This window comes from Pholcus phalangioides, unplaced genomic scaffold (assembly GCF_987345545.1).
Source record: "Pholcus phalangioides strain wild (caught in Gottingen) unplaced genomic scaffold, Ppha-v1.0 ptg000043l_1, whole genome shotgun sequence".
NCBI classification, from domain to species: Eukaryota; Metazoa; Arthropoda; class Arachnida; order Araneae; family Pholcidae; genus Pholcus; species Pholcus phalangioides.
In genome coordinates, this window is record NW_028301629.1 from 819,800 (window position 1) to 846,907 (window position 27,108).

General features: G+C 38.6%; 2 protein-coding genes across 4 annotated transcripts; one reads left to right on the plus strand and one right to left on the minus strand.

The window, feature by feature from the left end:
* The first annotated feature begins 474 nt into the window (after positions 1 to 474).
* LOC149063762 (uncharacterized) lies at positions 475 to 8,707 on the plus strand. Of its 3 annotated transcripts, XM_089255605.1 has the most exons (5): positions 475 to 1,154; positions 1,248 to 2,347; positions 4,718 to 4,777; positions 4,883 to 4,942; positions 5,048 to 8,707. In XM_089255605.1, the coding sequence occupies exons 2-5, from the start codon at positions 2,195 to 2,197 to the stop codon at positions 8,657 to 8,659; spliced, it is 3,885 nt and encodes a 1,294-aa protein (XP_089111731.1). In that variant the 5' UTR covers positions 475 to 1,154; positions 1,248 to 2,194; the 3' UTR covers positions 8,660 to 8,707. The 3 variants fall into 3 exon arrangements, with proteins under 3 accessions (XP_089111731.1, XP_089111730.1, XP_089111732.1); XM_089255604.1 differs by having other exon boundaries at positions 4,883 to 8,707; XM_089255606.1 differs by lacking the exon at positions 4,883 to 4,942.
* A 2,097-nt stretch (positions 8,708 to 10,804) lies between these two features.
* Positions 10,805 to 12,088, minus strand: LOC149063763 (uncharacterized protein F54H12.2-like). Its single transcript, XM_089255589.1, has one exon. It carries the CDS (start codon positions 12,086 to 12,088, stop codon positions 10,805 to 10,807), a length of 1,284 nt encoding a protein of 427 aa, XP_089111715.1.
* Positions 12,089 to 27,108: the final 15,020 nt, after the last annotated feature.

Below are 27,108 nucleotides of genomic sequence, written 5' to 3' on the forward strand. Positions count from 1 at the left end.
AAAAAGTTTCACAACCTTTGTAGTGAATGATAATATTGCTTTCATGAGAGAGAATACACATTAATATTCTTTAAAATGCAATCAAACAGTTGTTTTTTTCATCGGGCAAAATGGCCACTTGGTAAGGTTGCGGGAAAATATTTTTTCCAACAAAACTAATTGAAATACAGTGAAAATAATATTTTTTGCATGAACCTAAATATCTAAACTAACTTATATAAAACTTTCATTAGTTTTTTTCAATATTTACTTACCGAAAAAAAATATTTTTCCTTAGCGTGGCCATTATGCCCACCCTTCCCCTATTTAATTTTTTTGTCCTGTCCCTGTTCACAAAAAGGAGGAGTTTTACTGTAAAAAATATATTCATGTAATGGAATTTAATTTTCTGTAACAATATTTGCCGTTTGAAATTAATTCAAAGTTGAAGAAAGACAACCTACAAGTTGACCCATTAGTAGTGGGAAAAGGGGGTTACTGGAACAAAGGACTTAGTACAGTCAAGGCTAGGACCGGAAAAAGGCGCAAAAGGCGTTCGATGTACGCATGCGCGTCAGGTGCTTCTTGGGGGGGATTATTCATAGGGTCCTTGAACTTCGGGAATATATTCTACAGGACTTTTTTTCATACGAAAATTATAATTGATCCGTTATAAAAGAATACCCAATATGATGTTCTCAAGAAAATCGCACCTGTCCCCTACTTTCACTTTCGGAGAAGATCGTTATGCACCTGTTCACCCGGGGGACGTTCTCAAGAAGGTGCACCTTGCTCGACCTACTTTTACTTTCGATATTGAACACCTGTTAACCTGTGGGAATATGGGATATACTTTTTTTTCAAGGGGGGCGTTCTCAGAAGATGCACCTTGCTCGACCTACTTTTGCTGGCCTTTCCTTTGGATATAGAACACCTGTTAACCTGTGGGAATATAGCATATACTTTTTTTCCAAGAAAACTTTCACCGCTGACAAAAAGCCACTTTTACTTTCGGTCCGAACACCTGCTAACGCACTAGCATTCTCATATTAAATCACTGCATTTTCTTCCGCAAGCGGATAACGCCAACTACCTATTTATACAGGTGCTACCCTCATTTTCAGTTGCTTCATCTGCTGCTCCTGAAGTAGTTCCACGTCTTCACGAACTCTCGTGTAAGTAAAAATTTAATATTTCTTATATTCTATTTTATTTTCGTTTTAAATAATTATAGATAGACGATAAAATATTTTTCATTATATTTTCAGTTATCTGCCATGGAAACAACATCCAGCAAGGATACTATGAACGCCGTAAAACGTGTTCAGAAGGAAGATGAGACCAACTCGATGAAACGTCCGAAAATAGCACCCAGCGAAGTGAGCATGTTTCCCGTATGTGATGGCGTACACCTATCGGTAGTCATCTTCAAAAATACTTTAAAAGTTCACTTACGAATGTTTGAATCTGGTGGAGATGGATCCCTTATCCCTACAAAGAAAGGGATATCGATGACGCCCTACGTATTTGAGACCTTACGGGAGATGATGTCGAATGAACCCCGAAAAGTATTCTTTTTTGTGGTATGCGAAGATCTGTTGGTGAAGTCAGACGGAGAAAAGGTGTTGCTTCAACCGATTTACAAAAAAGAAGACGGTACATTCAATACGGCTAAGAACTATATAACAATCTACCGCGATTGTTTCATGAAGTTAGCTGATCCGGCAGCGAAGTGCTCGTCGTATTTAAGACGTGTGAAGTGCATCGACTTCATGCAGGATTGCATGAAGAAAAACGGATCATTTTCAGAGACCGCGGATCCTGAAATTGTATATGCTGAAAAACTCAGTGACATGCTCGAGGAATGTATCAACGACATCTTCCAGTGTGATGGATGCGATCTTGATGCCCCGGGTCAGAGTTCTCATGATTGTTTAAGCCAATCTTTTGACATACGACTCGTGCGATATTTCAACCGGGCGTTCGCTAAAATTAACATGAAGAGTATTGCTAGGGATTTGAATGTTCATCCGAACTTTTTAAACAAGTTAGATTTTGAAAACTTTATTTTACGCGTGAAGGACCTCTATTCACGTAAAGATCCCCTACCCTGTTGGATGCTATGAGGGAAATAGCCCCATCAACTTTCTTCTTCCCCCCCCCCCTTAGGTAAATAAAAACCCCATCCGCTTGATGAACTCTCCTCACTTGAAAGATGTCGGATCTTAACGAAGATTTTCTGGACTTTGGCATACCTCTTGACGAACTGAACGCGTTGTGCGACTTCTACGAAATCGAAGAACATTTTAGCGAAGTGCAACCAGACTTCTTCGATACACCGTCTTCTCCGAAAAAGCAGAAAGTTACTGTAAGTACTTTTGATATTATTACTTCAAATTTATTTTACAATTAATTCTAATTAGTATTACTTATTAGTATATGTTATGTTTGGGTTTGAAGAAAGACTTGATTTTGAAATGTTTAAATTTTCCGGTTCAAATACAGGGATTTTTCTCTAATACTGGATTACACGTTACCCATATGGAAGACTGGTTGAACTCTAAACATTAGATCCAACCCAGTAACATTTTAACTTTCACAAATCAGAGTTCAAATAATAGGAAGAAAAAAAAATTTTCGTAGAATTTATGAAATTCTGTCATTGTGCATTTGAATCAAAATATTTTAATAGACAATGAATTCCCAAGTTTCTAGAACATTGCAAAGCATTGACGGTTACTATATTATGTATCCAACTGAGTATAAATTCTCTTATATTTTATTGAACAATAAATATTTATCAACACCGAAAAAAGGGTTTTATAATGGGGAGGGGGCTAGTTTGATTCAAAATAATCATACTTTGGTCACATGAGATCTGAAGTATTTGGGGGGATATCATTATATATAAATTGATTTTGTGTGTGTATATATTCTCTATGGAAATCTACAATTTTAGATCGATCGTCGTCAAATTTTGCATATGTACCAAATGGGACCCGACTTAAACAATAGGCTACTTTTGTCAGACCTGGGTAAATGGGTGAAAAACTGTCTGGCAACAAATGGGTTTTGGGTCTCAACAATTACTTTCAGAACGTTTGCTTTGGTTACCGTGGTTCCCTAACAATACGTTTCAGATATGCCTTTATTAATGGTTTGTCACTTCTGTCAGTGTATGTATAATAGTTTATGCCTTTATAATGGTTTGCTACATTTTCAATACTCCCAGTAATGAGGCTTTTCGAATAGACGTTATAATCATCATCGCTTTGAGGACCTGGAAAATGGTGATCCTCATTGAAATCAGTGTTAAAATTGCTGATTTTACTATAGAAATGCAGAAATTTAGTGGGGTTTTTCACCACATAATTCATTTAAAAAATTGTATTGAATTCTCAAGTTTTGAAATATTGAGTCCGTTTAGAGACACGAAGCCCAAAAAAAATTAAATACGAAGTAATTAGTCGGGACTATTTTCGAGTTGGATATTCATGCAATAACATTGCTTTCAACTTTTCATTTATATCTTCTCAAGCATGAAAATTAATGTCTCCGTTAATATTCAACTGCATAAATTCATATAGTTTAAGTTGTTTTTAAAATTAATTATGGACCCATAAAGTGCATCGAAGAAATTCCACAGCTTTAACCAAGCATTTGCGGAAGCTGAAATAGGCAGATGGATAACTTGAAGTTCAAAAAGAAGGGTCGAAATACCTAGCTCTCTTTAAGAAAGGAAAAAAAAAATATATACATTTCTACGTTTCTGAGTCATCATATTGGTTAACTTAGACACGGTTTGCATGTCCCTCAAAGAAAGAGGGAGATATCAAGTGATCCAAAAAGCTTCATTGAAGAAAACCCGGGCAACGTCGGGTATTATAGCTAGTATTTTATGAAGCGCAAAACTTTTCCGGATTGACGTTTGTTAGCGTTAGATTTTTCTACTCGTTTAATCAAATCTATTAGACATATTTTCAAAATTCGTATTTACCCATTAACGGAGAATAACAAAAATAATGAGGATACCACTTCAGCCATTTATTGACAAAGGAAAAAATTAAAATTTCGAATGGCAAATTTCCATACCAACCGGCGTTAATGGGTTAAGAAACGAAGTAAAAGTTTTATAAAAAAGGACCGGTATTTTCTGGTAAACCAAGATCTGATCTTGGAGAATGAACTCCAATGTTTCCCTAAGAGTTTTCCTGTGAATATTACTTCAAAGTCGCTTATATACTCAGTGACTCAAATCGATGTGCTATATGAGAGATGTGAACAACTTAAGAGTTACATTAATTGAGAACAGGTCAGAAATATTTTTTTCCCAGAAGAGAAAAAACTTAAAAACCATAAATCAAAATTCCACATTTTTATGCATATTAAACAGATAATAATTAACCATGTCTGCACAAGGCAACTTCAGTATGGATAGTCAATGATATGTCTGACATAAGAATCGATTGAGATAAAAATCACATAACGATAAAATTAATGTCTTTCTCCCATATCGTCAACCATGACCGTTTCTTTCATTATAGTGTTTGATGTTGCCATTTAATCTTATGGGTACCTGATGTTTACGTATTTTGTTTTTCCATAAGACAACTATTTTTATTTATATGAATAGTGTATTATTTTAGATAAAATGAATAGATTTTTTGTACCCACTTCGTCAGGTATTTTATCTGTTTGTATTATTATTTCTCAGACGTTGTTGCATTTCTACTTTCAGGATGCGCAATCGAACTCTCATGAACAAGATGGTTGCTTGCCAGGCACATCGAAACAGACGGTAAGTAATCAAATTTATAGATTACTGAGGAAAAAACTTAAACATATGAAAGGATTCGAGAATTTTATTATTATTTCTCAGACGTTGTTGCATTTCTGCTTTCAGGATGCGCAATCGAATTCTCATGAACAAGATGGTTGTTTGCCGGGCACATCGAAACAGACGGTAAGTAATCAAGTTTATAGATTACTGAGGGAAAAACTTAAACACATGAAAGGATTCGAGAATTTTATTATTATTTCTCAGACGTTGTTGCATTTCTGCTTTCAGGATGCGCAACCGAACTCTTGCAAGACTTGTGGTAAGGTGTTTAAAAGGCTACATGATTTACGTCGACATACAAGAATCCACTCAAAAGAAAAAATTTTTACTTGTAGAAAATGCAGCAGACGCTTTTCCCGAGGCGATAACAGACGAAATCACGAGCGGCAATGCTTTCATGGGGCGGGTGCTCCCCCAAACCAACAGGAAGATGCGTTGAACACTTTCACAGTTATAGTGATAGAACCAACTTCCGATAACGCATATGACCCCATTCTTTTCTTTAACGAGGTTCGAGTCGAAATACAAAACATCATACTCCGGGAAGTAGGTGTGAAAAAGGCTCTTAAATTTTATATTGTGCTGAACGTTCTCTTCTCAAGAAGAACAGAATCCAATGAAATTGAATTTATACAACCTTTTTTCCGCTCGAGAGTGGAACTCATACATTCTGAGGATGAACTCGGTGATAAGATAGATTCAGCTATCAAAAAAATTCTGTCTTCGCTCGACGAGTTTACAAGAATGGGCAGCGGGTGGGTCTTTGATAAGGTTTTAAAATTAGACCTGAATATAGCTGCCTACAACCCATTAGCAGCAGCTTCTTACTTACCCATACCTCCATCAATCGTGAACAGAAAAGCGATTATAAACATCTCAAACACGGATAATAAATGTTTTATTTGGAGTGTATTAGCAGCCCTTCACCCCCAAGACGAGAATCCGCAACGAGTATCAAAATATCTACAGTTCGAGCATGAGTTGAACATGGGTGGGATAGAGCTCCCAGTCAAAATAACCCAAATAAATCGCTTTGAAGAACAGAACCCACACATTTCTGTCAATGTCTATGGGTTAGCGGATAATGAAATCTTCACGATGAGGGTGACAGAGGCAACCCAACGTCTTCACCACGTTGACTTGCTATACATATGTAACGAAAATACCAGTCATTACAGTCTAATAAAAAACATGAGTAGGTTGTTATCCCCTCTAACTAAGCATAAAGGTGCTCGGTTCTATTGTCCTTACTGTCTACACAGGTTTTCTAGAGAAAATTTGTTGGTCGAACATAAAGAGTATTGCAAACCTCACGGTCTACAACGAATATGTATGCCTAATGAAGATGAAAAATGGCTTAGATTCACTCAGCACCAGTATCAGCTACGTGTTCCTTTCACGATTTACGCTGACTTTGAGTGTATCTTAGAGAAAATTTCTTGCTGTACTCCGAACCCAACACACTCATCCACTACCCACACAGAAAAACATGTACCAAGTGGTTTCAGTTATATTATAGTAGGCCCTGACACCACACTTTATAAACCCCCAGTGGTGTATAGAGGAGAAGATTGCGTGCAGGTATTCCTTCACATGCTGGTGAAGGAGAACGCTAGCATTCAAAACATTCTTAACACCGTGAAGCCCCTTAACATATCCCAAGAAGACGAGAAAAAATTTCAGGATGCTGTTGTATGTATGACGTGTGAGAAACCGTTGGGTGGTGATAGAGTTCGACACCATGACCACATATCGGGTGAGTTCGTTGCAGCGTTGCATAACGCGTGCAATTTACAGCTGAAATATTCTAACCATGTACCTGTAATAATACATAATTTGAGAGGGTATGACAGTCATCTAGTCATGCAGGCGGCAGGGCTCTTCAAAGATCAGGATATCTCAGTCATCCCTAATAATTTGGAGAAATACATTTCTTTCTCGATTGGGGATTTACGTTTCTTAGACTCATTTCAATTCCTACCGGCTTCTTTAGATAAGTTGGTTGGCAATCTTACCCGTTCAGATTTTCGATTGACTGACAGCATTTTCGAAGATGCTGACCTACTTGTGAGGAAAGGGGTGTACCCGTACGAGTACATCGACTCGTTCTCTCGATTTTCAGAGACTGAATTACCACCCCGCGAAGCTTTCTTCAGCAGTCTAACTGGAACCGATATAAGTGTGGATGATTACACTCATGCACAACTCGTATGGGAAAAATTCGGCATTCAACATCTCGGTGATTATCATGACCTTTACGTAAAATCAGACGTGCTTTTACTAGCAGACGTGTTCGAACGTTTCAGGAACCTTAGCATGAGCTATTACAAAATTGACCCTGCGCATATGTATACAGGCCCTGGTTTGGCTTTTTCGGCATGTCTGAGGATGACCGATATTAATTTGGAACTTCTCACAGACATAGACATGCATTTGTTTTTTGAATCCGGTATTAGAGGAGGTGTTTCTATGATCACCCATCGTTACGCTGAGGCTAACAGCCGATACAGCGAACAGTTTGAACCCAATCAACCGACCAAAGAAATAGTGTATTGGGATGCAAATAACCTTTATGGTTACGCTATGTCCCAATACCTACCATATTCAGGTTTCCGATGGTTGAGCACAGAGGAAATATCTAACATAGACATCGCAAACGTTCCCGAGGACTCTCCGAAAGGATATGTCTTGGAAGTCGGGCTAGAATACCCCAAAGAACTTCACAATGACCATAACGATTATCCGCTAGCACCTGAAAACATGGTGATAACAGAAAAGTTGTTTTCAAACCATATGAAGAGCGTGTGGGGGAAAATTAACCCGGAGGGGAAACCGTCCGAATGCACAAAGCTAGTTCCCAATTTATACGACAAAGAAAACTATGTAGTACATTATCGCAACCTCCAACTCTACCTCACCCTCGGTCTCAAAATAAAATATATAAAAAGGGTTATAGAGTTCAATCAAAAACCGTGGTTGAAACCGTACATTGACTTTAATACCGAACGCCGTCAATCAGCTTCGAACGATTTCGAAAAATCGTTCTTCAAACTGATGAACAATGCAGTATTCGGGAAAACCATGGAAAACCAGCGGAAGCATGTTAACGTAAAAATTGTGCATAAGGAGAAAAAAGCTAAAAAATTAATTGCATCCCCAGCCTTTGAAGCCTTCAGAATTTTTAGCAATGGATTGGTTGCCATAAAAATGAAAAGGTTAAAACTGAAATTAGTTCGTCCTATGTATGTGGGTTTCGTAGTTCTGGACGTGAGTAAAATCAAAATTTATGATTTTCACTATCGGTGGGTTAAATCACGGTTCGGAGAAAAAGCGCAACTTCTCTTCACCGACACAGATTCGCTAACGTATGCAATCGAAACCCAAAATCTACACCGCGTGATAAAATCCAACATGGACGAATTCGACACTTCAAATTTTCCTCCAAATCACACCCTTTACAACCCTCATAACAAAGCAGTGCTCGGGTTGATGAAGGACGAATGCCCCGGTGACCCCATTCTATCGTTTGTCGGTCTTCGTTCAAAAATGTACAGCATTGTTACGGCTAAGGAAAACAAGAAAACGGCCAAGGGAGTCAGCAAAACCGTTTCCCGCAATCAACTGCATCATGAGCTGTACAAGTCTTCGCTTTTCGATCAAGTGCGGTACAGACATACGATGGTAAAAATCACGAACACTAAGCACCAACTCCACACAACCATGGTACGAAAAGTAAGTCTTTGTCCCCTTGATGACAAACGCTATATATTAGATGATGGGGTCTCAACATTAGCTTATGGACACCACGCGATTAATCCCCACGGAGAAGAAGAAAGTTGATGTAACCAACAGAAAAATAAATGCTTATTGTACATGTTTCTAAACGATTGTGTGTGTGTGTTTTTTTTTTAACAACAGGAGACACAATTCAGAGAAGAAAATCTTTATTTCCAGTACGTTTTTTACAACTCAAGCCATCTTTTCATATATTTTTTATTTCTTATGTAATAATGCGGTAAACTTATCTCGTATAAACCTTGAAGAAACTCTTTCTCACCCGGAACAGGTTTCTTTTTTTGAATGCTCACGACACTGGATAACAGTTCGGAAATATTTGTATTATCTATCTCCACCCCTTTATACACAAGCTGACCGCTCGGTGACCATTTGATAACATTTGGGTAATCTTTAAGGTGACTTATAATTTTTCCCGATATTTCACGGTGAGATTTCGGTAAATTTAACAATATATCAGATGATGCACTTTTCTTCAACGGCGGTTTACTGAGATCGCGCATTTTAGGTTCTTCTTCTTCTTCATCGAAACGGTCGAGTGGCGAATTGTTTCCTAAGGCAGTATTCCTCTTGTTCAAAATCTGTTGATAAAACTTTATTTTAACCTCGTTCGGTAATTCACTGTTCAGTATCTTCGCCATTTCAGTATCTAGTTCCGTAAGCTGCGGCTCTTTAATAACATGGCGGTTCATTCTATCTTCTGGAACAAGTACCATAACTTTTTTAGCGAATTCCATGTCCTATCAGACTTGAAATCAAACCGATTGCAGCGGGTAAAAGAACTTGAAGGAAACCACCTTTTTGTATGAGGATCTTTCTCTTTTTATAAAGAGGTGTTTTCCTCTTTGCTAACGTACGGAGCAAACCTTTATACTTTTGAAGTTTAGCTTTTTGGAGGGTGGATATTGGGATATTACCATGCAGTAAATTCAATGCACATTCACAAACGGTTTTGATGTCAGAATTTGGTAACCGCTTCAATAATTCTTTACGTTGTCTTTGAGGACATCCGCTTAACAATCTCAGCACTTGTTGCTTCCTCGCGGACATATCGTTGAATAAATAGTGTCGCTGACGTACCCAGTCTTTTAACGTCTCGGTTGATAGACATACTGCGTTTGCGTGGGTAACACGTTGGTGCGTAAACGCATTTTTTCATCCGTTTCTTGCCTAAGATCGATCGATAAATATGAATACGGAGATTTCGTTGCATCTGCGTAACTTTCTTCGAAAAAATTTAATTTCGTAGGATACAACTGTCTCCCCAAATGGGTGATTTGGTTCAAATCCCTCCGGTTTTTAAACAGGAAAATATAATGCGCGTTTAGCGTTATTTCCCGCAGTTTCTTATGAAAGAAATTCTGAGTTACAAAGATAACCGATAAATTTCGATGGTGGCTATACTTAGTAAATAGCTTAACCATTTTCTCTTCTCCCGATAACTCTGACATAAAATCATCGAAAATCAGTAAGGCATTGGAGACTCCCTCGAAATTACAATCGTCTCGGAATTCAACATCTCTAATTTCCTCGTGCAGTGGCTGAGATTCTCCGTAAAACCATATCACGCGTTTCGGTAAAGGTTTGATAAGCCTTTCACGATGTTCGAGCAGACCCTTTAAAAAATATGTTTTCCCGCTACCGCTTGCACCTGCACAGACGGCAGTGAATGGATGGTGTAACGTTAACGGTTCCATCGTGAAAAATGATGAGACATGAGTTGTGCAAATCAATTTTATTAAAAAGAAAAGTATTTTCTTACAAAGTTAAACACACGTAAATCGTTGTTCACATTGAAGCGAGATACAATAGAATTCATACTTTCACCCATACATTTACAGTACACGTAATAAATAACATAATAGCCACAAACTTGGGTATCAGCTGACTGCAGCGCCACGTCATTGTAGGTGAGTCGTTGATATCTTCTCAGGAATTTCGTGATATTACCTTTCTGAAAGTTTGAAGGATGTCTTCCGAATGAGTCAAAAAACTCCGCGGTCAAATTGTCATGAAGATATATAGCCAACCAATGTGTTCCAGACTCTGCACTGGTATCTGTGTTAACGATCAGAGCTGTAGGATAATTTCGTATTCTCGAAGGCAACGCGTCACTAGCGTAAACGTTCCTGAAAACTTTTTTCGTTTTCGGGTCTCTGCGGAGTGCTCGACGAATCTGTTCGGAATCCATCAGCCAGAGAAATCGCACAATACACTTCTCGATTTTGTTATCTCTATAAGGTTCTGAAACTCACCATATATGATTACCGAGATGGTTTTAGGTAGTGCTTTCGCAAACTTTAGTTCCACACGTAGATTACTATGTTTCACCAAGTGTAAGTGTCCGCAGTCGCTCTGGTCGGGGAGTAGGGAGAAACAAAATAGAGTGTAACCACTATGAAATTCTTCTCTGGTTATGTCTATGCCACGATCTTCCTCGACTCGAAACAGGTTATTGTAGGCTCTTACGGTGTTTCCGGTCTCAAAGTTAGGCTCTAGGGGTTTGTGGGGGACTGGTCGACCATCAACATATACGGAGACGAAGTTGAGATCGTAATGCTTGAAATCGAACGGGTTGCTTCTAAATGTACCGTTGAAAGATTCATTGTCAACTAGGCCGATGATAACTCGTTGAGGCATTGCACCCAGATACACATTGTCTTGGACGAATGACATGCTTCCCTGTGCCACAGAGTAAACCTTACAAAGTACTCTATTGATAGGGTATTTCGCAGTGGTCTTCTCCAATGCTTTAGCATGCCCGATGGCAACAGCTGGGTTAACTCTCACCTTCCTTACAAAGAGGCTGGCATGATCTATGTGCACGTTATAATCAGCTGTCGAGGATATTAGAAAAAACGATGGTTTCGAACGCACTAATCTAAGTTTAACATCTACCAAGTTGAGTAACAGTCTTTGTTGAAAAAAAAGTGAACAGTGTACTCTTCCCAATAGGTCGTAAGATCTGCTGTTTGCAATGTGTTTTGACCGCTCTTTCATACCTTCGTTATTTTCGTGGTCGGCCATGGAACCTGCAGTGTCCTTGTGGAAACCTTCCATAGTGAGGGGACCCATCTTCGCATCTCGACCATAGTTCAGCAAAGTTTCGATATAGGCTCTGTAAGGGTAGGTGTGAGACGAATTCGTGATATTCCTACCATTGAGAGAGACGTCCACTTGGGAGAAGAGGGAATGTAGCGGTAGATTCGCAGGAGAAACTAGGTCGGTATCAAGAAGTGGTTTACCGTCCTTCTTTGTGACCCTCAACTTGACGTGTAGTTGTGTGGAAGATAGGTCTATGTAATCTTCGGTGCTACCTGTAATGTTGAACTCAATCGGACCGTCTTTAATACTGGAAAGTGGGAGAAATTCAATCCATTCTCCACCTTCTATGGCGGTTTGAGTAGGGGGTAAAGCGAACAAATCTACTTCGCTTTTGAGACACTCGGGTGAGTTTGTCATGATGAGAGCCATCTTCTCAATCGAAAATATCGGGTGCTGTTGCCTTCCTAGCTTTCTTACGAATGACGTTTTTTCTCGCTAAGCGTTTCCTTTTATGTCCTCCGAGCATTGTTTTAACTTTCGTAGAAGCTTTATCACTCAGCAAGCGACCAGCCTCTTTTGCTCTTTCCACCGCAGCTGTTTTCAAATCTCTACCTTGTACGACGTCATTGGCAAAATCTACACCTGACCTGAGAACCTGACGGCCAAGAGCCTTCGCTCCTTTTTTGAACAAAGGCATAGCCGATCGGAAAAGGGAGCTGAATATTGAACCGAAACCGTAACCCCGTTGCAGTGGTATACCCTGATAATATCCAAGACCTTGACCCGCTTGGTTGACGTAATAATCAGTTACGCTGTCTATACAACAGCGATACGGGCGGTAAGACATCATAAATGTTTCAGTCGGAAGTGGAGTTTAACTATCACCTTCCCACGTTCAAATGACACGAGATGACCTGTGTGCGTCCTTATATGAATGTGAACTGTTTCAAAACTCCTTCGGGCTAGAGGGATGTAGTGACCCCTCTCGAAGGCTGCGTTGACGATGTCGCCATCGTGTCCTTCGGTTTTTACGATTCTTAATAACGGGGCAAAGGTGTTGCCGACAATCTGCGGTTCGACTATATCACAATAAACGTACAACAGATGAAAGTCTAGTTTCGGATCAGCCGTGAAAGGCCCCTCTATCATCATTCCTTTTATCTCACCGGGTTCAAAACCTAGATTCTCTGCTATTCCTGTATGTAGAATTAACTTAGCACCTTTCCTCGTAGCCACCTTCACTTTTTTCGTGGTTTTGTTGAAAATCAAATCAATATCTTCCTTTCTAAAATTTCTCGTCATCACCTTAATCAGGTCTGTGGTACTCTCGTAGAAACCACAAGGGATGACACCTTTTTTTATCACTCCATCTCCAGAATTAAATTCAAAGCTGTTAGACCGTTCCGTTATGTTGTGGAAAGAATGGGGAAATATCAGCTCTGATAGAGCTACTTCCATATCCGAATCAAACTCTAACGCGCTGGGGAGTTTTGTGACGAAGTTGGAAAGGGTGTTATCAGGAAAGAAATTCATGCTCGAATCGCTTGGGAGCGTTAAGTAGAACGAAGCCATCTTGTTGAAATGAGTAAAGATGGATTGAGTCGCTGTATTTATATCCATGATATAAACTTTTCTGGATAATGCATCCACTTTACGAGTAGCTCTGTTTTACCTTGCCTCTTCCTTTTTCTTAGAATTTTTTCTATAGGAAAGGTGTCTTCTAGTGTGGTCTTCGTCATTTCATGTTCGTAAAATGTCCCTTTAATTTTTTCACCCATCAAATCTTTTAGTCTGTAGACGGGTATCTCCCTCGGTATGTATTCATCCACCACGAAAACTTCATGTGTAAAATTAGACTCGTATCCCTTTTCAAAAGGGTGTTTCGTACGAGAAATACGAACCTGGTCGCCGATAAAAAACTTTTGTTTTACTTTTTTAACCTTTTTCTTCCCATAGAGGTTGTCCCACACCCTCTTTTCGTTTTCTTTATTAACTTCGGTAGGACTCATCATTATACTCCTGTGAAACTTATTATTATACCCAAAAACCAGATCTTGTAACACGTCTATGTATCTATGCGTGTTATTTTCTGTGAAGTATCGCCACATCCTCGATTTCAGCGTTTTATTGAACCTTTCTGCTATCGCAGCCTTTGTGACGTCATCCTCTGTCGTAAAGAACTTGACCCCTTTTTCCTTCAGAAACTTTTGGAAGACCTTATTCTTGAATTCGGTGCCTTTATCCGTTTGCAGAACATGTGGTTGCCTTTCGACAAATATTTGATCAAACGCTTTCACCACGCTCCGCCCCGTTTTGTCTTTGAGCGGGATGGCCCAAGCATATTTAGACAACACATCAATACACGTTAAGATATACTGATAACCGTCGTTGTATTTTACCAGGTTTCTCATGTCAACTAAATCAGCCTGGAATTGTTGATTCATTGCACCAACTATAATACGGTTCCTGGGGAACTTTTTTCTTCTTTCACGATGGAGTGTGTAAGATTTTTCCCCTTCTAACCACTTTCTTATTTTTGTTCGAGAAAATTCCCCTTTTAGAGCTCGATATAATGGTTCGACACCACCATAACTACCCTCACTCTTCGGATTTCGGTATACATCTTCCATTTTTTTTTTTTTAATCGGAGTGAAAGTGGAACACGGGTTCATTCCTCTTTTATAATGGGGGGGGGGATAAAACCGGGACCTCCTGGCGCGCATGCGTACATCGAACGCCTTTTGCGCCTATTTCCGGTCCTAGCCTTGACTGTACTAAGTCCTTTGTTCCAGTAACCCCCTTTTCCCACTACTCCCATTTTTGATGCTTTTACGATTCGTGGCCAAATCGCACAAATTTTTTTATATATCATGACTGGAATCGTCATAATTTATTTAAATAACATATATTATAAAAAAACTATTTAAATAACATATTTTTGTCATATAAAGCTGGTCTTTTTTCAACCGCGCTTATGATTTTTTCGGAATAACTATCGCTAGCCATTAACGACTCAGAATCTGCTGAAGACATGGTGGCACAAAAAAATTTCGTCGACACAGCTGACTAATGGAACTGGTAAATAAGAATTGAGATGGATAAAATATGATTAGTAATGTACTGCAATACTGTGCAAGCGCCCTCACGCGTTCCAATAATAATCGTAGCTGCGGCTTCAGATTGGCTTACTGATACCAAAACCTTTCTGAAGTGGACACCTCTACGGTTCCATTACAATTAAATTAAGCCGTTCGGTATTGCCGACATTCTGTGTTGTAGGATTATGACGGTGCCTTTCAAAGTTGTCCTATGTAGGAGATGTCCGAGTTGACAGGTTCCACGAAATTTGTTTTATGTTTCGCGAAGTTCCTTTTTTTAAAAGACCATTCGTTTTCCCAAGGGCGTGCATGGAAGGCTAGTCAATTGGGCTTAAATGGAAGTACAGTATCTAAATTTTATTACTTTTCCCAACAGGTCTATTGCCCTTAAAATAGATAATGGTTTTTCTTATAATTCTCAGAAATCCGGATGAAGGCAAACAAACTGAAAAACGGTTACCGACTGGTATACCCGTTTGGAAGACCTTGGCAGGGGTTCTTGAAACTTTTGCCACTCGCGGCTTCTTCGGCCTGCTCGTAAGAATAGCAAGAGCCATTCCAAAGCACTGCAGGGGTTCACGGCAATGCAAAGTCGTCGTGACGTCCTTCCGAGCGATAATGCCGAACATTCCCTGAAAAAGCGACCTACACCTCGAGAACTTCTGTTTTGGGTTTGGGGTGTACATCAGAAAGAAGGGGAGGGGGGGGGGAAAGGGACTACTTTGCGAACGCAGCAAAGCTGTTCGTGGGACCAAGGCCATCTTAAAGCCACCCAGATTTATTTCTACGCCACGTGCTGGCTATTCGAATTGCTCTGCCCCCATTCCCGTTATAATTTAAAGTTCTTGACCACGAATTACTCAAATTTTCCGCCCCTCTGAACTTGCTACCCCGGCCCGCTTAACACCCTGTACATACGGCATCAGGGCCGCAACTAGAGAGGAGCAGGTGGGACTGGTGCCAGAGTCGTCTTAAGAGTATTATGGGCCCCCCGGGCCAAGTGGTTTTTAGGAGGCCCTACATGGTAAATCCTTGAAAATTTCAATCGTATCTCATTTTTGGGAGGCCCCTCTTCTCTTGAGGCATCCGGGCCGTGCTCGGGTGGGCCCATGCGTTAAGACGGCACTGACTGATGGCCCCGAACTCCGAGCCAGACAGGAGCGCAAATGTTAACCCTTCATCTCTCCTTCAATAATAAAAGGGGGCGCCAAAATGCGTGCTTGCCCCGGCTGACCATGCATGTCGTTGTGGCCCTGTTCATCAGTATGTATGTTGCAAGGTTTAAGGTACATACAGGGCCGCAGCTGGATACTTTTTTAACTGGAGCTAGCAAGCTTTTGGCGTCCCCGTATAAGGAAAGGTTAGAAGGAGTGGTGTTAAAGGGGCAATTCGGCGCCCCCTCTAGTTCAGCACTCGATACAGTGGACCCGCTCTCCCTAGTTGCGACTTTGTGTGTGTATGTAAATTAAAAACTGCTTGAAAAGAACGGTAGGTGTGAAAATTGTTTTAGTGCACTCTTCGATATTACCCGCATACAACGTTTTGTCTAAATCAGCGGTTCTCAATCTTTTTTGACCCACGGAGCCCTTTCCAGTATATAATTTCTATGGCGGAGCCCCGTAGGCCTATTTTTTATTTATTCATCAAAGTTACTGATTTATTTTTATTCAAAAATATTAATAATTATTTTTTTCAAATTTACTGGTTCTTTTTTTATTTTCCTCGAGGGCCGCGGAGCCCTTGGGAGTTCACACGGAGCACCGGTTGAGAACCGCTGGACTAGATGGTTTTTTTTTTCATTGCAAAAACAACAGATAGACAGCCACATTCATATACGATACAAAAATAAATACCAAAAAGACAGAATAATGAAAGCAAAACACACGCAATGCAGCTCTTAGGGACATATTTCCTCCCCGGTTCATACTTAGGCTTTTAATAAATGTTTCAAAAGTTTGATATGGAGAATTTGCAAATATAAAAATATATTCCTTCAGATGTCTGATTATTTTTACTTCTAATTTTTTTATGAATTTATTATAAATGGTTGGGCCCCGTGGCAATTTGTACTCTTTTGGAAGAGGTAACTAATTGGTTTTTTGCTAAAACGTTATAATCGGGATCCAATGCATTTCATTCAAGTGTTCTAAAATATACAACTCGGTTTTAGCGTAATCACGTTAGTTTATGAATGCCATTATAACCGAGTTTCAATGTATGTTCATGTAGGAAAGCAAAAAAATTTCACTAGTTAGAAAAATTTAATTTTTTCTTCATTGGTTTTTTTTTATTGTTATCAGTGCAAAAGCGCCAAACAAGGAATTACTTTCCGTCGCATGGAACTCCACCATACAGTTCCTCGAATTTGTCTTCTCCTCTCATTTTTTTATGGCAGCCTGAGAAGGAGAGCAATTCCTTTGTCCAGTGCATCCGAAATCCCATCACCCTGCTTGTCAAACCACTTAATAGACAATGGAAGAGAGCAACCGCAGGTCCAGCCGAACCGTCATCAGGGAGCTCAAGCCTTTGCAATACATGATGGCAGCTTTCCGGTTACCCCAACCGTCCCAAAAAATGTGGATTTTCTCGGTTGAAAAAACCGCGCTCAGCGGTTGCAGTTGTATCTGTGCGTTGACAGAATAAAACTATAGATGATGCCTTCCCCCCAACCTCAACCGCGTGCAACCGCGCCGTAGTCAGGTCCCAGCCTTATACGTACAGTATACATAAAAAAAAAATTGTGGTTAAAAAGAAAAAGGGAGAGCAGATACTGTACTTAGTTCAAGAGATTTGTTGAAGCGCATGTAAATTCATATGTAGGATGAAGCACACAACTATTTGGAGGCCCCCCCCGCTCTGCCGAGGCCCCAGGCGCGCGCCTCATGCGCCTGTGCGGTAATCCGCCACTGTGTGTTACATTACATAACATAATATGATGCATTATAATTAATTATGAGTATATAGAGTAATTGTAATGTTCTGGAAAGATATATTTTTGTTTTAATAACCCCTCGTATAAATAAATTTTCGAAATTAAAAGCGACAAAGTGAATGAAGAGAATATTTAAAAATATAAATGAATTAGGCTTTACAACATATACGTTGTTCCGTTTTCCAATATTTGTTTATTTTATAGAATTTATTTTTTCAAATCTGATACTCCCTAAATATTTCACATAAAAATGAGTGAAATTCATTGAAAAAATGAAGGAAAGTTTTCATCAACTTGATCGAATTGAGTCAAATTTCGTTACAGCAACATCCTAGCTTCTGCGAAAACGCGCCAAATGTAATAGCGCAGAACCTGTTCTTTCCCCGACAATACTGCTCATCTTTTCTTCACGTTCGACAAGTTTTATGAATAGCGCGCGCGGTCTATTTATATCTTAAGTCTATGATTAAAAGAGAAAAGTATACACCCTATAAATTTTAGTAAAAGTATATATTTATAAAATGCAAAGGTTGGTTTATGACTTCGTCGCCTGCTATTAGAATATTTCCACCCTTCTGTTTCAATTTGATGTTTTAGACCAGTGATTCCCAACGTGGGCGATGGAAAGTTCCAGGGGACAGTAGAAGCTACGGGTATAACAGGATCCTATGGGTTAGATTGCGTTAGGGGGTGATGGGAGAAAAAAAAAATTCTGAAAAAGGGGGCGTGGGACAAAAAAGGTTGGGAAACTTATGTTTTAGACCATAAAATTATACCAGCCTTTGCTACAGACCACTTAGGGGGCCTTCCCCCTCCTTCGTAAATAACGCCTCTGATAAAGAGACGTGTAAAAAATAATTGTACAAGCTCTTAGTGATAATTGAGAAAAGAACCAAAATCTTGATTTTACATCATTTATCATAATTAAAATCAGTTTGTAAAACAAAATTATCTCACACCTGTATTAACAAATAATAGTTTTATAGTATAGAAATAGTAGGCAATAGCCTTGCTATCTCTATACTAAAAGCGAAACCTTGATAAAGCAATACTCTGTGTACCAAGAAAATATAACATTGCAGAAGAATTTATCGTTATATCAAGTGTCGTTGTAGCAAAGTTCCACTGCACAATAATCTTATATAACGATTGCCTCTACATCGATATCACTATCTGGTCCTGATTTATAATGTTTTGATATACTCTATTTCTAATGATAACTCCCTTATAACGATATGTTTCTCTGGCCCTTTTGATTATCATTACATAGGCTTTTTAGTGTTAAGTTATTAATTGTACAAAATCCTAGTTATTAGAATTCATGTTAAAAGTTATTAGAATTAATGCATACAAAGAGGGTGCAGGGGAAAAAATAGGTTTTCACATAAACCTAATTCAAAGCGCGTTGCAAGACTCAAACATTGATCGTGTCACAACAGTTTCTGTTTCAACAATTTTTATTTTTATTTTTTTAATTAAGGCTTAATTATATTTGAATATTTTATGATAATTAATATTTAAACAACTATTAATGATTATCTAACAAAGAAACTGTTACTCTGCATATTAATGATCAATACTGAGAGGGTAATTGTATATACAAGGTTACCATTTTTATATTTACCAGTAAATACCTAGTTTTTATCATGTCCTGGAAAAAAAACAGTTTTTACCGGCAAAAACCCAATCCTGCTTTTATGGTGTGTATCCAACACTTTTACACGATGTGACGTGGTTATAAATAAATCTACCTCCATCATCCAAAATTTATGGACGTTTAATGTATTTTACATGAACGTGCAACAGGTAAAAACTTTGACTGACTGACTTCTTGTGATTTCATGCCGGAAGATGGGATCTGCACTATTTCTTCACTGAAACGACTAATAATCATGCTCCCCAAATCAGAATGTTTTACAATGTTCTGAAACGAGCCCTCAGCTGACTGAAAATGTTCTGCGGTAAAAATTCGCATATACATAATAACGTTTTTCTACACTATTCTTAAAATTCTTCCAGATTGTTCTGCAACAGCACTGGTTGTTCTGCGACGTACGTCACACATTTTGGCACATTCTGCTTTGGGGATCACGCTCACATAAAAACAAAAATCAGTTCTGAATTTTACACTTGTAAGTTCAGCAGGGCAACTTAAACAGTACTTCAGTATAACGTTGCCTCTTGGAAATCTATCCTTTTTTGCACACAAGGGCCAACGGTTCATTGTCAAATTCGAAGAGCAACGTTCAACACTATTATAATATCTTGTACATATCAGAGAGATGGTGCACTAACCGCTCTTCGGGAGGTAAAAATGTGACCTGGGTTCATGTTGTCGCAATTTCAGTGTTGGAAATTAAATTAGAATGGCATCTGAACTCGAGCAGGAGGGCGGCTCGATAACGAGCGAGCAAAATTGGCTATTTATGCTATCAGGGACCTTTGGAAACTGGCGTTAAAAATGATAGGGCGAGGTCTGACTACATTTTATGACCTCGTCTTGGTGCTTTGGGAAACTGCAATAAATGAGGTGGACAGGTACCGAAGAAAGCATTTTAACCCGTTGCTTCTTCAGCCCTTCGCATGGTTTGTCATCAGCTTTGCACGGTGTGTGCATTGGAGCCCGGAACAGGTGCTGTATAATCCAGACCGCCAAATCCAATATAATCCAGATCGCCAAGGGCGCTATAAGTCGCCAACGCCGGCGCTCTCACTTGCTTTGCTGGGTTGTCATTGTTCTAGATTGTTCCGCGGTAGCTTCCATTACCCATCCATTATAAAGGGCTAAAGATCTCAGCCTAGGGGCCCTACTCCAGGATGTGGGGAGGGAGATGTGGAATTCACAAAAATAAAGAAAAACATTCTGAAACACGTTAGAACTACATTTGAAAATGTAGATTAATTAAAAATTACTATAGCATATTCTGCGCTTAACACGTTCCCACTTAAAAATTTTCTCGCTTAGTACGACTTATTTTCGTGATCTCCTAACTTTTACTAACACTTATTGAAATTTCCCGTTTAAAACGTTTTCCCGCCAAAACGTTTTTCATGAGTTTTTGGAAAACACTATATGTGGGATTCACTGTATATGAGCTCTTCAATGTTATTACTTGTTTAAAACCAGTTTCTTGCCACAAACAAAATCTAAGATTGCAATCTCAATATTTGAATATTCAAATTCAAAATTCAAAAAGTCGCTCTGGAATAGGTCGTGTCGAATATTTACAGCAATAGCTGCAATCAGCCTAAACCTCAGATATAATTTATTTAATAGTAGGCAGTGAACTACCGGGGCTATAAGCAACGTAGCCTACATCCTAAATGTTCGGAAATGTGTGCTCTTAAATGTTTTTATGTATGAACTTCCTATTCATGAACAGGGTCGGTTCTGGACATTTTTCAAGTGTAAGCGAATGATGTTTTGGTGATAAAGAAATCACACCTTTCAGTTGACGCGTTTTGTGGCCGCGTAGTTCGCAGGATTCAAGATTCGGCTTCTTGTTCATGAAACAAAATATCTCTAATGTTGGTACTGTACTAGGTGAATAATTAGATTGAGAAAAAGAATCAGAGAGAAACGTCTTACCCTTTTTTGGAAGTTCAGTAGTAAAAATTATCAAAATTTAGAATTTATACATTGTATATCCATCTTCCGGAATATATAAGAGAATGCTTCGGAGATGGGGTAGTGTTTATGAATGAAAATTTCGAAGAAGTTCTCAAGCCTCCCTTGGGAAACATCATGGCATGACAGTTCAGAGGTTCCCAGGAAGGCATGCATTCAACACTCCGAACAACAGTCGATGTTGCCTCGCCCCGGGACAATCGTCATCTAGAGAAATCCATGCTACAGTCTACTATGGACCATCAATAGTGGAAGCATCGCCGAATGAAACTACAAACATTCACGTTGTGCGCACTATTGGTACCTCCAGACTAGATGGTAACTAGAACGAAAGGGGAGATTTTCTGGGGGGAAAATTGCTAGATATCTTTTCTAGCCTCCCTTTTCGTTTGATGCTCTAAGTATGTTTTTTTTTTGGTTAATATAGCCCTGTTATTCTTTAACGACAAAAAGAAAGACAAGACTTTTTTCAGGGATAAAGAATACGACCACCTGCATAACATACTGTTTATTGTTTTAGAAATAAACTAGTCATACCTAATAACGACAAAAATAATGTTGGGGCTTTAAACTGAAAGCCTCCTTTCACAATCAATAATAGTTTAATGGGAAAAAAATTAAATTTTATTAAAAATTTCCGAAACATCTGCCGAGAAAGAAAAAGGTTTCTTTTAAAAAAATTGCGGCCCCCTGAAATTTTGCGGCCAGGTGCGACCGCACCTTTCGCACCCCTTTCCCTAAGTCCGGTCCTTATCGGAGACAAAATGGGAAGGAACAGCATAAATGAGGGAAAGAGGCTTGTCCCTTAGTTTACGATGTTCTTTGCCAACTTTTCGCAGACTTTTGAATTTACGACAGCTTTCTAATTGGGTTTTTTAGGATAAAGTGTCCATGTAAAATCAAATTTTTTTATTTCGTGACACTGTATTTTCATTCCCAAAACAACTAAAACAGAGTAGTTTCTGGACACATTTTTAGCATTTTTCAAATTGGAACCATACCTCTGCGACAAATAGTTGATGAGATGAAGGGCGAATTAACAGAGGCCTTTCTATATAGTAAATCCATGATCTATCTAAAAAAAAAAAAGTTCGAAAACGTGCGTTTTGGCAATTCAAAAAAAAGGTAAAATTTGACATGCATGTCTCTATCTTGCAAAATTTTTAAAATTAATCTTTTAACAAATTTTTTGTAAGAATTTTTAATCAAGAAAAGTATAGAGCTCAAGCTGAATTTGGGGATGGAAAAACCAATAAAATTTAACATTTTAATTTCAAAGCTAGAATCAAAACACTGAAACGAAAATTTAAGATGCGTTGAATTAAGAAGCAAATAATGTGGAAAAAAAAACCCTTTTTGATTGAGGGTCCATTTTTCCTCGATTAAAGTATATAAAAATATATGATGGCTCATCCCTACTAAGTATAGACACAAATGTTGTAAGCAGCATTAGTTTTAAAGCTGTTATCAAAGACTTTGAGCTAGAAAAAAGTAGGAGAAAGATTTTAGATAAATAAAGTGAGTGCTCAGAAATATCCAGATCAACCATAGACACAGTCACGGATCCACAGCGATGAGCCAGGAGGGGTGACTAATTGTGTAAGATTGTAGGATTTTCCTGCGATTACTCCCCGCCCTAACTTCTGGATCCACGTCTGGTCTTAGATTAGTTACTTCTGAAATACAAAGTTTCATTCAAAACGTTTTTTATCTTCCATTGATAGATTCAACATTGTGTAAAATATACGTATGGGGGGAGGGGGGCACCAAAATAATTTAAGTGCTTAGGGCCTTCAAACATCTTAATCCTGCCCTGAATTAAAGAAATAAATGTCTGAAGCTCTCTCTCTCTCTCAATGACACAAACACTCCTACACACTTGTCATTATTTGTGTAGTTTTCTGAACATGTGTAAATAGTATTCTGTCCTTAAGTTTTTGACATGTGTTAATGATGAGTCTCATCACTCCCCTCTCTTTTTTAGAAAAACAATGCTCCCAATGTCTCACTTGCTAATCCCATCCATAGGATCCAATATTGTCTCAGTAGCTTACATTGTCACCCTGATCACATACAGGGTGTCCAAAAAACGTGCTAAAGTTTTTTTTTTTTAATGTGAAAAAATTTCAAAAAAAATGCAAAAAACTCATCTATTTGGTTCTAAACTGCAATAAATTTTTTATACTTTGATAATGTAACAACACTGCTCTGGAAGAGACACCATGTTGACATACTCTAACTTGTATTTTTTTCACACTACTACTGAACTCACAGTTTGTTATGCCAATTAGGCCACTCACATTACAAACATTAGTGTTGCATATGATGGTTTTTCAGTTTCTTCAGCTTGTCTTATTAGAATGTGGGTTATTGAAATTTTCGCTAGTGATTTTTTTTGCGACACTCGATACTCACAGATGATATTTTCCAAACATGAGCAGATCATATCACCACTTTGGAAAAATACTGGTTTAGATCTGTGTTCGTCCAAATGGTAGAACCATAAGAATTAGATTATACATGAAGGATATTTTCTTGGGAGCAACTTTTTTTTATAACGGGCAATCACAAACTGTTTTTATAAAGCAGATATTAAGCGAAGAAATCATACAATAATGTTGATTTTAAAAACATAGAATTACGCCACATATAAATCACAACTGTTTAGTGATTTGCTTGCGATTTGTGATACATTTACAGCTCCTGTACTGATGAAATCCGGACGTCAAGTTTACTAGGTAAAAAAAGAATAAAAAGAGTACAGTATAAAATCATTCATAGTAAAAGTGAGATATATTAAAATTTGTGGAGGGTCTTTTTTAATGCTTCATAAGATCAATGGCAGTCCCCACCCCTCCCATGATTACATTAAGCAGCTTTGGTAGTTATTTTCTATTTATGTGCACGTAAATTTGTAAGCATTTGTTCTTGAAATTTTGCTGATACATGTGCAATGGGTGGCCAGGATGTTTTTGAGAGTCACGATACATAATTAGATTGGTTTTGCTAAAGTTTTGATGTGAAATACTAAACTATATTATATATAATATACATAGCTGTTTTAAGCAGGGTTGGGTTTTTGATGTCAAAAACTGACATGTTATAAAATTGATTTAAACTGTCAAAACTGGAACTCTTTAACGCCCAGATAGAAATCCTGGGAGGGTCGTGAAAATACCAAGTTTTTTGTGTTCGAAGTGGAGTCGTCCAAATTTCGGCCACTTTAACTCTCCCCACCCTTTCTCCATAAGTTTCTATTCATGCCACCCTTTGCATTAACGTTCACCCGTTCATTTCAATGGTTTTTCGGGAGATAATTTGTCTATATATATACTGAAAACACCCCTTTTCTCACAGTATTATCTCTTTGTAAAATGCATTGAGTACCCTTAGTCCATTCTCAAGGAACATTCTAGTACATCAGCTTTTAAAATCCCATTGATAGGGCGTTGCAGTTGTCTTTTCCGTTCCAGCCTCTGACAAGAGCTTCCATCTTCTTCCCCGTTGGTGACAAAAGCCCACCAAAACATACCCATACCCCTTAGCTGGGCCGACTTGAGGCGGTTATGGGCATTAACCTACTCGGCCGACTTCGGGCGATCTGGGCATTATAGAGTTAAACCATCAAAAACTGCCGAAAACCGTCAAAAACTTAAATGAATGCTTTTGGACAATGTTTTGAACACAATAAGTATATAGCATGATAAAAAACTTACTTTTTTCGCATATTACAATGCTTTATTTTTAAACACTAATTTATTACATTAGTTAAAAAAAAAAAATTATAATTTGCAATTTTTAATTTTTTGACATAGTCTACAGACCTGCCAACTCTCTGGATTTAGGCGGGTGACTCAGGATTTTTAACCCTTCCTCCTGCTCTCCGGATTTGTAAAAATTGCTGCGTATTTTGGCAGAAAATTAGATTTTTTCCGCGAGCTTTCACGTTGTCGTGACGTCGACTACCGTCATCGTTACGGAAAACACCCGTAGAGGGCAGCCGTGGTCATTTCCGTCCGGCAGACATAAAAACACTGAGCTATAAGCACTGAGCTATAAGTAACTCAGTGATAAAAAGAAATCTTGATAATCACATTTAAGTATGCTGACCATATTTTCTCGAGAGAAATAAGGGAAATTGAGATTCCAAATACGGGAAAATACGGGACATCCCCAATTATCGCTAAAAACACCGCCAAAAATGTACAAAGTTGCCAAATATTGCTGAAATTACGGAAAAATCGCAATGCGAGAAACATAAGCGGAGATAGACTTGGAAGTCTGGAGGGGGCACGGTCATTATTTGCTGAGGGGTGGGGCGATGATGATGATGTCAATTCATATATACATTTATACATTAGATCGGTCGAATCCTCCTTTGACGCTGGGGGGGGGGGCAATGCCCCCCACATCTCCGCCCATGGCGGGAAATGAAGCGTTACTACAAATTGCAGTGGATTAGAATGGATTCCACGAAATAAAACGTTCAACATGACAAATATGGGAGATTAATGTTCTTATTTATAGTTGTAATTATCATAATATAATTTATGAGTTGAAAAATAATTTCAATCTTTGACTTCAATGACGAATAAAAATCCAAGTAGGTTTCGTGTAAAATACGGAAAAACCGGGACACTTGCCAAAAAAAGAAAAAACCGAGACAGTCGCAGGAAATACGGGACGTATGGTCATCTTACATTTAAGCAACTGTTAAGACATGACTATATTTACTTAGTCACGATAGGCCCGTGTACATTCGTCAAGTGATTAACTAAATAGTTAACTAAATTTTAAATTGTCAAGTGCTTTGAAATGTATGCAGACGGCAAGGACCGTTCACACGGGTTGAGTTGGTAAGCGAAGTTATTTAATCGGCAATCATTTATCTGGAGGATGACTTTGGTTGCCGAAATTCCTGTATAATTATTGTATCCCATTAACAGCAGCGGTAAAGGACATGGAGGAAAGAATAACGTTTAACATAAGTTATTCATTCCTCCATGGGTAAAGGCGGTAAGTTTTTTCGTCAGCAGCTTTTTATTTTGATGTTTTCTTTGTTTCCTCTGATTAAATATGTTGTCAGAAAAGAAATATAAAACTGCTTCTTGGAGTAACTTCCAAGTACTTTCATATACCCAAGATTATCAGTCACTGATACCATGGTACCCCCCCCCCCAGGGCCGTCTTAAGAGCATCATGGGCCCCCGGGCCAAGTGATTTTTCTGAGGCCCTACCAGGCAAATTCTTGAAAATTTCAACCAGATTTCATTTTTGTGAGGCCCCTTTTCTCTTGAGGCCCCCGGGCCGTGCCCGGGTGGGCCCTTGCCTTAAGACGGCACTGCCCCCCCCCCCCCCCTCGGGAGAAAATCGGGATTTCTAGATTCCAAAAGTTGGCAGGCATGAGTCTAGAACTCATAGAGGAACAGCTTCTGTATGGCCCGCCACTTGGCGACTTTTGTTTTTGGCGCCAAACATGTCTGATGGAGCGACGAAAATTTGCCAAGGCTGTCAGGCACTATGGACGCCGAAAAAAAAAGAAAAAAAAAAAATCAGCTTGCAAAACAACAGAAACCACCAAGCATAAAAGTATCAGTTAAAAAAAATTACACCTGGACCATTTTTTTAATAAGGCCGGTATTACACTATAAAATTTTGATAAAAGATCTTTTATAAAACTGAAAAAATTCAACCAATAAGCGCATCGGTTACATTCGAGAAAATTCAACCGGTGCTCTTATTAGTTGAATTTCTCCTGTTTTATCAAAGAGCTTTTACAAAATGTTTATAG